Source organism: Schistocerca gregaria, chromosome 5, assembly GCF_023897955.1.
Source record: "Schistocerca gregaria isolate iqSchGreg1 chromosome 5, iqSchGreg1.2, whole genome shotgun sequence".
In the NCBI taxonomy this organism is placed as follows: domain Eukaryota; kingdom Metazoa; phylum Arthropoda; class Insecta; order Orthoptera; family Acrididae; genus Schistocerca; species Schistocerca gregaria.
Window position 1 is genome coordinate 537,722,701 of NC_064924.1, and position 13,722 is coordinate 537,736,422.

The following is a 13,722-nucleotide window of genomic DNA, read 5'->3' on the forward strand; positions in this document are numbered from 1 at the left end:
ATGCGTTCGGAAGGATTTGAAGTGGAATGATCATATAAAATTAATTGTTGGTAAGGCGGGTACCAGGTTGAGATTCACTGGAAGAGTCCTTAGAAAATGTAGTCCATCAACAAAGGAGGTGGCTTACAAAACACTCATTCGACCTATACTTTAGTATTGCTCATCAGTGTGGGATCCGTACCAGATCGGGTTGACGGAGGAGATAGAGAAGATCCCATGAAGAACGGAGCGTTTCGTCACAAGGTTATTTGGTAAGCGTGATAGCGTTACGGAGATGTGTAACATACTCAAGTGGCAGACTCTGCGAGAGAGGCGCTCTGAATCACGGTGTAGATTGCTCTCCATGTTTCGAGAGGGTGCGTTCTGCGTGAGGTATCGAATATATTGCTTCCCCCCTACTTATACCTCCCGAGGACATCACGAATGTAAAATCAGAGAGATTCGAAAGCGCACGGAGACTTTCAGACAGTCGTTCTTCCCGCGAACCATACGCGACTGGAACAGAAAAGGGAGGTAATGACAGTGGCACGTGAAGTGCCCTCCGCCACACACCGTTGGGTGGCTTGCGGAGTATAAATGTAGATGTGGATCAAACTAACTAGACGAACAAAAAGTAAAATAATGTGCTGTGGTCCGGAAAAGTGAAAACACATGAAAGATCTCCAAATGTAAATGGTAATCATCAAGGATGGGTGACGAGCCTACACATACCTGATCCTGTTTTTCATTCATTGGACTACGTAGCGTGCCTCCACATGGTAAACTGTGCCTTTTCATTTTGTTCTGTTTCGTGGAGAGTAGAACATACTTGTGTAAAAAAAGACACAACACCGAAAAGTAATTCATGTAGATTAATGAAATTTCGGAAATACATTAGAGTAGTTAACTTATTTCAGTGGTTTACATTAAAAGATCACAGGCTGATTTAGGGGCGAGATAACCCACTGCAAATGTGAAACGCTGATACTTCAATATGCGATGTAACCGCCATAATGTTGAATGAAATCATGGTAACGGGCAGGCGTTGAGTATACAGGTGCCAGATATCAGTTTGTAGGATGGCGTCCTATGTGTGTTGCAGGTGTCTGGTTGAGGATGACGCTCAAATTTTCGTCCGATGATATCCCACATATGCTCGATAGGAGGCAGATCTGGTAATTGGGTAGGCCAACGCACCATCTGGATGCACTGTTAAGCACGTTGGTTACAACGATATGTAAATAACCATTATCCGTTGAGAAACCCTCTGGATTGCTGTTCTATAATGGAAGTACAACAGGTCGAATCATCAGATTGATGTAGAAATTAGGCTCGGTGAGTGGGATAACCATGAGAGTGCTCCTGCTGTCACACAAAATCGCACCCTAGACTACAAATCAAGGTGGGAGCCCAGTACGCAAACAGGCTGCTGGCAGACCCTCAACTGCCCTACTCCTAACCAACGCACGGCCATCACTGGCGCAGAGAAAACACATCGGACCCCCGCCCTGCTCCCCAAAGAGCTTTCACCTGACAACATTGAAGTCGCAAATATCAGTCGATTGCAGCCAGTGGAATCTATATGTTATGAGGCTTCTGGCTCGAATCTGTCCTTGAAGTAACCAGTTTGTAACAGTTCCTTCTGTCACTTTGGTACCAAATGATGCTAAAATTGCTGCTCTTGAATCAGTACGATGTGCCAGAGCCATACACTGGACATAATGGCTATTCTTTAATGCCAAGTGGCCTTCCGGAGTGCGGTCTTTTTGCTACCATACGTTCTCGTGATCACCTCTACCAGCAATAGTGTGCCTTGGGCACACTCCTGCCTCGGCTTTCTGCAGTGTCGTGGAAGGAACGTTTATTTTCTCGCAGCTTTATTACACGAAGTCGTTCAAATTCAGTGAGCTATTGATAATGACTCCTTTGTAGTCTTAAAGGAATTCTTCACTAACACCAGTCCAACACGTCCAGTCCCCCAAAGATCACTCACGAGAGTTGTAACGTCGATTTAAAGCAAACCTAATTTGCGTCCTCGTCATATCACTACTAGCGGCACTGTTATGTGGCTGGTGCGAAATTGTAATAGACATCATCTCTCAGACGTAGAAACACACCTACCATATCTCGTTTTTATGTCGTACAACCCCTTGATGCTTTGATTTTTTTTTTAGATAATTACATAATAAACTCGGTCACCGGGTGTAATTTTTTCAGTTATATTCGGTTCTGTTTATTAATGCTACATAGACGGATGTTTCCAAATATTTGAGGGTGGCACTTATTTGCTGTTGTGTATACTCGACATCATACATAACACCACATAATATTCAGTAAAACATGTTAGAGTTTCTTGCTGGTAACTCTAATTTAGCAAAATGAGGTCACGTCACTTCTACTGACATATAAAGTTTTTATTTGAAGGAAATCTGAAGATGCTTGAATCAGGCGAAACTCTTCATCCATAGATAAATAGTAAATACACACATCCAATCAATACGAACTGTTTGTTTCTCCGCTCATTATTTTATTTTCCTGTGGATGTGAATGGTATTTTGCTAAAATGATATTTTTGAACTAAAAGACACAGAGCGGGTAAAGCTGAATAATTTTAGCAAGCAGATGAGAAAAATTCAAAAATGAAACGCATATTAATTTTAATAGGTAAATCTGTTAATTCAGTGAATCAATCATTACAAGCTGTTGAACTAAAGGTTTATCAAAATTCACCTCATATCCGAGAAATTCACAAAATCTCGAAAGGAAAAGCATCTCATACATAAGAAGAGATAAGAACTGTAATTCACGAAGTAATGTTTGTTCTGTAATCACTGAAATTAAGGAAATGACGAAGAAAGTGTAACGGTACCACATAGAGCCATAGTACTGTAGTCGATTTAATAAATCTACATACATTAAACAATGTGAATATACACGTTGAAAATAATGACGTAATTTTATTACCGTCATATTTGGAAGTTGAAGTACAATGATCTGATGTCGATGTGAAACGTGAGTTTACAGAAAAATATGAGACCTTAGTTTCTATATGAAATTGGTCATTAAACACGAGTGTTTTCGGAAAAACTATTAAGGTTTTGTAGTCAGTTACAGCTTGGCTGGCGGTAATTTATCAAAATGTATTTTATGGTAGTTTGTAAATAGCAGCATACGTGTTTGTAGTAGTACAGCAAGTAATGAAATGCTTACAACAATACTTTGGCGCAGCATCTCGTACTTTTAACTAGCAGTTCCCAGCGACTTATTAAAATTCGACCAATCCTCATGTTAAGAAGTTTACATGGCTTCGCGTTTAGTTTAATTTATGGTCTTTTATTTTGTTCGCTATTACAAATTTCTTTACATTTGTTTTCACGAACATGCTACACAGCTTTGAAGTACAAAACTGCGTCAATTTTGCTTTCACATACTGACATTCTTTCCTCGAAAGTGGTAAAACAAACATTTTTAATTTTTACCAGAATTTAACAACTTTCTGTGCGTATGGGAGAAAAGCTCGTCGTACACACCTAGAACAATTCCAGCCAAATTTGCTATACATATTGATAGCGTTATGAAATGAAACACTGTGGTGGTAAAAAAGACCAAATCCCTTTTCGAGTGAGGGTGATAATGTGGAGAGAGAAAGAGGGGCAATGAGGAGATAGATACAGATTATGAGGAGGAGGAGGAGGAGGAAGAGTAGATGCACAAAGTGAGGAAAGGGGGAAATGGACAGAGAGATGGGAGACCAGCAGATTGACAGCACAAGGAAAGAGCAGGAGGTGGACAGAGATAGGGGATACGAAGAGAAGGACAGAGAAAGAGGGGAACAGAGGAGGAGAAGGAGATTCCTGTTTAACGTCCCGTCGACGACGGGGTCATCAGAGACAGAACAGAAGCTCAGATTAGAGAAGGCTCGGGAAGGAAATCAGCTGTGTAGAGGTAGAAAGCAAGGGGTGCAAGTGGAATCACTGCTCCACTTCTCTCGATGGGGTATAAAGTGGAGAAGAAAAACAAATTGTGGTTATTTCCCATGGGGCTCCACTATTTAATCTAACTGAACTAACTTACGCTAAGGACAACGCAAACACTCATGCCCGAAGGAGGACTCGAACCTCCTACGGGGGCAGCCGTGCGATCCGTGGCAAGACGCCCCACACCGACCGGCTACTCCTCACGGCGATGTGGAGAAGGCGGAGAAAGGAGACAGGAGGTGATAAACAGAGAAAGTAAGGAGGGGGAGGAGATGTACAGCTAGGGGTATTAAAATGTGTGATCATTACATTGTGTATGGCTGTACGTGAGAGAGAGAGTGTGTGGTGCAAGACAGAAAGTGAGAGAGAGAGAGAAAGAGAGAGAGAGAGAGAGAGAGAGAGGGGGGGGCGGTGACATTGTACCTCTCTGTGTGTGGAAAAGGGAGAGATATTGGGTTTGGTTTCCCGATAACGTCGATCTTGATCGGAGTATGAGTGATTTCTAGGTACTCAGCATTAGCATTCAGCTTGTGTGACTAGAAAGTGTCGTTGTCCACTTGTAGGTGACACTGAGGGACTGACCTCGCAGGCGGTTGCGCTCGAACTCGTCCAGGGTGTCGATGGGCCAGGAGTCGTTGTGAGGCCAGTAGAGGTCCTGCAGGTACGGCGAGTCGTCGTCCATGGACAGCGGCACCGAGGGCACCCTAGGCAGCGTCAGGTTCACCGCCGCGCTCTCTCCTGCAGCACGAACACACCCAGTCCAAGTCATCACGGCGCACAGATACCGTTGTGTAAAGTAAAATGTCTGTTAACAGTCAAATCTGATTAATACTATTTTAACTGAATCCACCTGAGGGGAAGGAGGTTAATCAGAAACACTGAAAGAGTCCAGGATAACATCCGGACAGAGGAGTCGAAACGTAGGCTTGTGAAGAAGAAACCAAAAGATGACAATAAAGAGGCGTGACGACTTGGAATATTTTAATACTATTTTAACTGAAACCACCTGAGGGGAAGGAAGTTAACCAGAGACACTGAAAGAGTCCAGAATAACATCCGGACAGAGGAGTCGAAACGTAGGCTTGTGAAGAAGAAACCGAAAGATGACAATAAAGAGGCGTGACGACTTGGAATATTTTAATACTGTTTTAACTGAAACCACCTGAGGGGAAGGAAGTTAACCAGAGACACTGAAAGAGTCCAGAATAACATCCGGACAGAGGAGTCGAAACGTAGGCTTGTGAAGAAGAAACCAGAAGATGACAATAAAGAGGCGTGACGACTTGGAATATTTTAATATTATTTTAACTGAAACCACCTGAGGGGAAGGAAGTTAACCACAGACACTGATAGAGTCCAGGATAACATCCGGACAGAGGAGTCGAAACGTAGGCTTGTGAAGAAGAAACCAAAAGATGACAATAAAGAGGCGTGACGACTTGGAATATTTTAATATTATTTTAACTGAAACCATCTGAGGGGAAGGAAGTTAACCATAGACACTGAAAGAGTCCAGGATAACATCCGGACAGAGGAGTCGAAACGTAGGCTTGTGAAGAAGAAACCAAAAGATGACAATAAAGAGGCGTGACGACTTGGAATATTTTAATACTATTTTAACTGAAACCACCTGAGGGGAAGGAAGTTAACCAGAGACACTGAAAGAGTCCAGAATAACATCCGGACAGAGGAGTCGAAACGTAGGCTTGTGAAGAAGAAACCAAAAGATGACAATAAAGAGGCGTGACGGCTTGGAATATTTAAGCCTCAGTTGCGGCCACGAAAGGCTGAATACGTAAATGAAAGAAAGAACTCTGGGCAGGTCAGAAGACTATATTTTAAAGTTCTGTCTGCAACTCTGGAATAGGCACACTACCCGAAATGGACAAAAGTAAAGATTAGAAAATTGCGAAAATAGCTTTGACGTAGCTTCGTCTACGTCTTTACCAGCAGCCCTTGTGGATCAAGACAAATATTCGACCTAGTTCAGAGACCAGAAGAAAAAGATTCAGCTTCCATTAGGCAGGGTAGTTAAAAATTGAGAATTGAAAGATCTCGCATGAAAGGACGCCCCGTATTAATGAAGCTATAAGCAACTGTCTTTGAGAAAGTTTCAGAATCCTAAACTGGCGAAACTAAAGAGGAACGCGTCTTAACAGAACATGTCTCAACCACCTTCGTAATGGTTGCGGCACTTCACTATTGGCCGTTAGTGATATAATCTTAACCTGGAATGTAAGACATTAACAAACACATTTGAGAGCATGGCAAAACAAATCACTTCTAATAATAGTAAAGTAATGTAATGCCCATACATTTCGTCCGTTGCTTTTAAAGTTGTAATAAAGTCATTCAACAAGTTGATGAATTTTTGAACTGAGAAGACTGAATATGAATAGCTGCAGAGGAAAGGATATCAAATATGGATTAAAAATGGCCAGAAGTACTTTTGGTGAACTGAATAGTATTTTCAATCGAACGCTCGCAATAACAAGGCGAGGGTTGGTACTTTATGGCATTTCGAAAGTAGTGTAATCGAACCATGTATTTTATATTTGGAAGTCAGTATCCTTATTACACATCCATATATCTTTAAAAAGTATGTTGTGAATAAAACTCAATCAGTATCAATGAAATATCTGTTTTTTAAATTTTTTGTGGTGGTCATCCCTTCTGTATAGAAATTACGGAAAATGAGATGGCATTGCTACGATTGTGCTAAAAGTTATTCTCACATTCAGGACTGTACGAATACATCAGTGTCTGTTTAAAAGAGATTTTGTTAATAAAATTTTGCTTTCTTTGAAATTTTTTTGGTGATATGCATTATGGAAAATGTGTTGCCATCGATAGGGTTAAGTGACATTTGTGTGTGAAAAGAAAACTTAAAAACGAGGAACGTTACAACGTTTAACTTGTCATACAGAAAAATGTAAGTTATTATCATGAACCATGCGGGACCGCCATGCATGCTCACAAAAAGGAGATGAAAGAAGACAAGTGCTTAGTATCCCATAGACAAGTCCGCAGGCCGTGGTCTAGTGGATAGCTTTGCTAGCTCTGGAACACCGGGTCCCAGGTTCGATTCCCGGCCTGGTTGGGGATTTTCTCTTCCTGGGGATTACGTATTTGTGCTGTCCTCATCATTTCATCATCACAATCATCATTCGCGACAGTGACTCGATTGGACTGTGAAAAAATATGGGATTGTGAAAAAATTGGAACTTTGTTCGGGAATCATCATCATCCAATGACTACGTGGTCATTGGGGAAGAGACCTTTGGTATGACTATTTTTTTAAGGATGAGGAAGCGGTTCGGAGGTGCTCTTTCAAAGGAACCATACCGGCATTTGCCCTGCGCGATTTAGGTAAATCAGGGAAAACCTAAAACGGCATTGGTGTAAGCAGGTTTGCACCCTCTTCCTCCCGAAAGCGGGTCCAGAGTGGTAACCACTACGCCGCGACGCTTCGTTGCGTGCTTATAGTTGAAGGGCGGCAGAAATTGAAAATACTAGTGAGGGGTTTATCTAGCAATACAGGGCAGTGATGAATATGATACACTTATCGGTCAAAGCATGAAGATACACATTTAAGAAACACTCTAAAACGCTGAAAGGCAGTCCACGATTTCGGTCATTTTGAAGTACGGCCAAAGGCACAGCCGGCGAGGCAGCAGGACGAGACGCGCGGAAATCATTTTTCCAATAGCATGGGCGCCGGAAGAGCACAAATGGTGGGATTCAGAAGGCGAAGGAAGCAAATTTCGTGTGCTACGAATCTTTGACAAGTGGATTCACTAGAGCAATTGTGGCACGACAGGGTGGGATGGAACAGAAATCCGATAAGCCGCGACTAGCAGAGGCACTGTCGGAGGCGCGCCGAAATCGCCGGCTACGCTGCGACACCAACGCTACTGTACTGCGAGAGCGTAGGGGCTGTGGTGAAAGCCGGCCGTCAGGTTATCCGCGTGTGCTCAGCCTCCTTCTACTCAGGAAGCAGGCAGCTGTTCCAAGTAATTGTGGCATAACACAGTTATGTCTTTTTCGAATTGCAGTAGGTAAAAATATAATTTGGCAGTTGTTTCCCGCTAATCTGATGTGCATTATTGAACTTAATTAAATGTTTCTTGTCTCCCTTCTGTTACACCTTCCTTCAGCTTTTCGTTATTATTATGGACGTGTACTCTTATCATTTGAACTGGGTGTATGGAAATGAAGCTTTCTGCAAATGAAAACACTGTGGATGACAAAAATAACTGTGCAAATGAACGTGCTGCGACTAATTTTCTTTTTTATTTGCTACCCACTTAAGATGGCACAAATATACGTCGTTATGCTAAATAACACGAGTATTTGTACCTTCTGAAGAGCACCAGAGAAAATGTAACTTACAGATGAATAAAGCCAAGACTTACACAAAATTTTGTCATCTGTAAATTACCTATGATGTGGTCGCCACGAGACGTATGGAATACAACTGTTCATGCCACTTACTTCGTGTGTCATGCCCCGAGTCACTCGATATTACAATCGCGATATTTCACAGTAGACCGTCTTTCACTACCATGACCCTCTGTACCTGAATAAGTGTACTGTTTGCTGGAAGCTCGAGAAAATGCCAAATTATCCGACGATTCTATGAAATACGTAGGATGATAGCGGAGCCTTTCACATTCATTTATGACGGAAACGGTGCAATATATTAAAAGCTAGTTACATTCGTATCTGTCACATTGCATAACTTCCAATACCTTCTTCAGCCGGATGTAAATAAGAAACTCTGCGTGATAGTGAATAAAACAGAATCGGGAGTGTTTGTGTTATATTGTCAGCATCTGTATAAAGTTTTGTACGATATAGTGAACAGAGAAGTTAGTACGGAGTAATTATAGAGGTTATACTGGTACGATATATGCAAAAAATAGCGGACGAACTACGGAGAAGTAACAATAGTCAGGAAAAGCTGCAAATGATGAAAGACAGGCCGATAATGTTGGCTCATCGGATATTGCATAAATGGGGCTTCAGGGATTAAAAATGTGAGTGTGAAATCCTATAGGTATTAGCTGCTAAGGTCATCAGTCCCTAAGCTTACACACTACTTAACCTAAATTACCCTAAAGACAAACACACACACACACCCTTGCCCGAGAGAGGACTCGAGAATCCGCCGGTACCAGCCGCACACTTCAGGGATTATAGAAACGTAAATGTCCAGGAGGGAATAAACATTAATAAATCGTGGTACTACTGACGTCTCGAGCAGAAACATGCGTCAAATAATGTTACTACAAAGTTAAACGTGGCAGAAGGTTGCTCTCCCGTAGGTTATGAATATGCACAAAGTCTTTGCTGTTATTCAGGTAGGAACTTGCAGCAAGTTAGTCCAAAAACTGCGTTTGAATCTTCTTGATAATTCTTCAAGATTTTTATTATTTCAACGCAGGAGAAGTACAACTCAACGAATTTACGGAAGTCTGTTCTTCACTAATACGTTTTTACGGATACTGGTATTTCAGTAACTCATCATCGAAACCAAAATAAGAACAAAGGACAGGGCGGTCGAGAGAGTACAGCGTTAGACTACTATCCTGGCATTCCGTGTCGGACAGGGGTGGCGATTTTTCCTCAGTCCAGTCCCTCCACGACGTTCGATTCAGCCCGCTATCAAATGAGTTCTGGGAAACTTTGCCGGCAGTAAAAGGCGGCCGGGGTGATGGGGCCACCATCCTCCCCAGTTAGCGCCGCGACGAAAAAATGCTGCAATGTGCCCGCTGTCAGACCAATAGGGCAGTCAGGGGACTGTACCACAGACTTTTTTTTTTACTTAAAGGAAGTTGTTGGTGCGCCCAACATACTCAGAAAATGCGACCGCCTGTGCTATATGCTCTGAAGACTGCTTTCAACGAGGGAGCTTTAAATGCTTGACATAGGAAGCAATAAGCTTGACGATCGTCGGCATAATCGACTTTCCATTGCAAGAACATTTCGTCGGGTGTGGGAGTGGTTCTCTGCCGAAGTTGGAGTGCTTTTATGCTGCTGAAGAAGGTCCTGGTGAGGGTACAACAAATTCTTATTTACTTGGTAACTAATTCACATTGCTTGGACTCCACCATCCGCGTGGAGCGATGTAGCAGTGGACAGGGATAAGGATGAACACAACGAGTCTTTAATTAACCCAGACGAGAGTGCGTTTCTGCCTTCAGTTAATTTTCCGGCATTGTAGTTGCAGGCGAATTAGCGCAACGTACGATGGACATACGCTGCTCTTAATGGTTAAAAACGAAGCAGACGGAATTGGCTGTTGCGGTGGAAATCCTGTCATGTGAGGCTTTCAAGCAAAGCTTCTGCTCTACATCATTATATGCCTCAAGAGGGTGGGTGAAACTAGATATTTAACGATACACAAGCAAGGTGGCTTACGAAAACTGTTCCAACGTTTCAACACAGTCTTGTTCAAGTGATCAACGTCTGCGAAAAGAAATAAATAGTAGAAACGCTCAATAATACGGCTCTACCCACAGTAGCCGGAGCTGCCCGTTTTGCCTTTCATTTTTAGTACATTTATTGGATATTTCCTCGAAACTCTTCGCAGACACACGTAATTGGTGTTACACAATGCATTAGCGTTCTGAAGGACATTCGAGCGCCGTTAAAACATGATATAGGAGCTACGAGTAGTACCAATACAACAAAATTAACTTCTCTTTAGCTTACTGTAATTATCCGAAAATCTCGTCTTTGTATCTTGAAAAGTCACGAAAGGAAACATTTGCAAGATCTCCGTAAATAACCCCATATCCTGAGCTGGGGTCTCGTGAGCAGCACCATTCCTCTGTTACCGTAAGCTTTGGGCATGTTTCAGAGGTATAATACTGCTGCTCAAAACAAGAAATTAATGTTTTAAGCTGGTAATAAAACTCGCTGTCATTGGACTAGTGTGTGTAGTGTCTCTGTTTGTATGACAGTGAAGGACAGCGTCTTGATTGTGCAGGCTTTCAATAAAGGAAGTGAAATGATGTTGTGTGGTGACCCTCCACTACGTAACCTCAAACTCAGAGTTGAAATATTCAAAGTTTTGGCTGGTTACATTGTCTAGGGGCTGTGATACAGTACGTAGTTGCCGCATTACAAGGCAAATACTGTTGAGTCTATGGTATTCAATATGAATACAGACATGAATCGAACTGTCGAAGGTTCTTATCACTGGGCAATTGTGAATTGATATAGATATTTATAAATGAAAGATTGCAGTTGAATAAAATATGCTGGTACTATCTTAACTACTTTAAATGATGAGGACGATAGTAGAAGTACTTCTGAGAATGCGGTATATTTCTGCCAAACACTTACTAGCGTCCATGGTCCAGCAAATAAATAAAATATTAGTCGAATAAGAGGAAAACAATAGATTCCTAATGGCTCAAATGGCTCTGAGCAGTACGGGACTTAACTTCTGAGGTCATCAGTCTCCTAAAACGTAGAACTACTTAAACCTAACTAACCTAAGGACATCACAGACATCCATGCCCAAGGCAGGATTCGAACCTGCGACTGTAGCGGACACGCGGTTCCGGATTGTAGCGCCTAGAACCGCTCGGCCACCTTGGCCAGCAATAGATTCCTGCTGCACACAATTAGTAATGAACGAATATATAGCTAGCGAGATATTTATTTCTAAACGCACACAACGTCTTCACTGTAGAAGCCACGGAAATCTCACAAGTGCACAAGTGTGCACTCCGAAGTATTTCTATCAGTCACGACCATGCACAAACTGTCTGCAAGTCCCTGCCGCTATTGTATGTCGCGCCTTCACGTCCAGCACTTTCCGTCTCCTCTCCCGTACCGACCGTGCCCTGTGCTGTCCTGCCCAGAACTCTTCTCACACTTCCATCCAATCTTCCCATTCACGAGCGCTGTGATTGGCTAGAGCGCTGGCGCCATGTCATCAAGCCAATGCACCCACACAAACATAATGAAACACATTGAAATACAGGATTTACATTTAAATGACATGATATTAAATAAATATCCCTACGGCTGGATCATAAACACTCTCTAACACACAGTATTAGATACATAAACAAGTAAAATAAGCATACGTCACAAGAATAGAACAAGAGGTAAGCCAGTAGCCTAATGTCTCTGTGCTTTGTAACACACACTAAATTTTTAAACAATTTCTTCATGAATGATATATAGCTGATATAAACAAAGACATAGATGAAGAAATACACTCCTGGAAATTGAAATAAGAACACCGTGAATTCATTGTCCCAGGAAGGGGAAACTTTATTGACACATTCCTGGGGTCAGATACATCACATGATCATACTGACAGAACCACAGGCACATAGACACAGGCAACAGAGCATGCACAATGTCGGCAACTAGTACAGTGTATATCCACCTTTCGCAGCAATGCAGGCTGCTATTCTCCCATGGAGACGATCGTAGAGATGCTGGATGTAGTCCTGTGGAACGGCTTGCCATGCCATTTCCACCTGGCGCCCCAGTTGGACCAGCGTTCGTGCTGGACGTGCAGACCGCGTGAGACGACGCTTCATCCAGTCCCAAACATGCTCAATGGGGGACAGATCCGGAGATCTTGCTGGCCAGGGTAGTTGACTTACACCTTCTAGAGCACGTTGGGTGGCACGGGATACATGCGGACGTGCATTGTCCTGTTGGAACAGCAAGTTCCCTTGCCGGTCTAGGAATGGTAGAACGATGGGTTCGATGACGGTTTGGATGTACCGTGCACTATTCAGTGTCCCCTTGACGATCACCAGAGGTGTACGGCCAGTATAGGAGATCGCTCCCCACACTATGATGCCGGGTGTTGGCCCTGTGTGCCTCGGTCGTATGCAGTCCTGATTGTGGCGCTCACCTGCACGGCGCCAAACACGCATACGACCATCATTGGCACCAAGGCAGAAGCGACTCTCATCGCTGAAGACGACACGTCTCCATTCGTCCCTCCATTCACGCCTGTCGCGACACCACTGGAGGCGGGCTGCACGATGTTGGGGCGTGAGCGGAAGACGGCCTAACGGTGTGCGGGACCGTAGCCCAGCTTCATGGAGACGGTTGCGAATGGTCCTCGCCGATACCCCAGGAGCAACAGTGTCCCTAATTTGCTGGGAAGTGGCGGTGCGGTCCCCTACGGCACTGCGTAGGATCCTACGGTCTTGGCGTGCATCCGTGCGTCGCTGCGGTCCGGTCCCAGGTCGACGGGCACTGGCGACAACATAATTGTACTGTGGAGACATCACGCCCCACGAGTTGAGCAATTCGGCGGTACGTCCACCCGACGTCCCGCATGCCCACTATACGCCCTCGCTCAAAGTCCGTCAACTGCACATACGGTTCACGTCCACGCTGTCGCGGCATGCTACCAGTGTTAAAGACTGCGATGGAGCTCCGTATGCCACGGCAAACTGGCTGACACTGACGGCGGCGGTGCACAAATGCTGCGCAGCTAGCGCCATTCAACGGCCAACACCGCGGTTCCTGGTGTGTCCGCTGTCCCGTGCGTGTGATCATTGCTTGTACAGCCCTCTCGCAGTGTCCGGAGCAAGTATGGTGGGTCTGACACACCGGTGTCAATATGTTCTTTTTTCCATTTCCAGGAGTGTATATAAGCATGCTGCTACCGTTGTCTCGTGTAACTGTGGAATACTTGTGGCCTGACGTGATTAGTAGTAATCGGCCACTTTGACCTCCAATAACTCATTTACTATTCAAGTTGCATGCCTGTAAT

The 13,722-nt window shown here is 43.7% G+C and overlaps 1 protein-coding gene across 1 annotated transcript in view; it reads right to left on the minus strand.

The window, feature by feature from the left end:
• LOC126272414 (obscurin-like) overlaps window positions 1-13,722 on the minus strand; it is a 269,386-nt gene that overhangs the window by 218,683 nt on the left and 36,981 nt on the right. Inside the window, exon 2 of the mRNA XM_049975253.1 lies at window positions 4,539-4,694. Coding sequence (XP_049831210.1) covers window positions 4,539-4,694 — 156 coding nt within the window. The remainder of the gene's footprint in view (window positions 1-4,538; window positions 4,695-13,722) is intronic.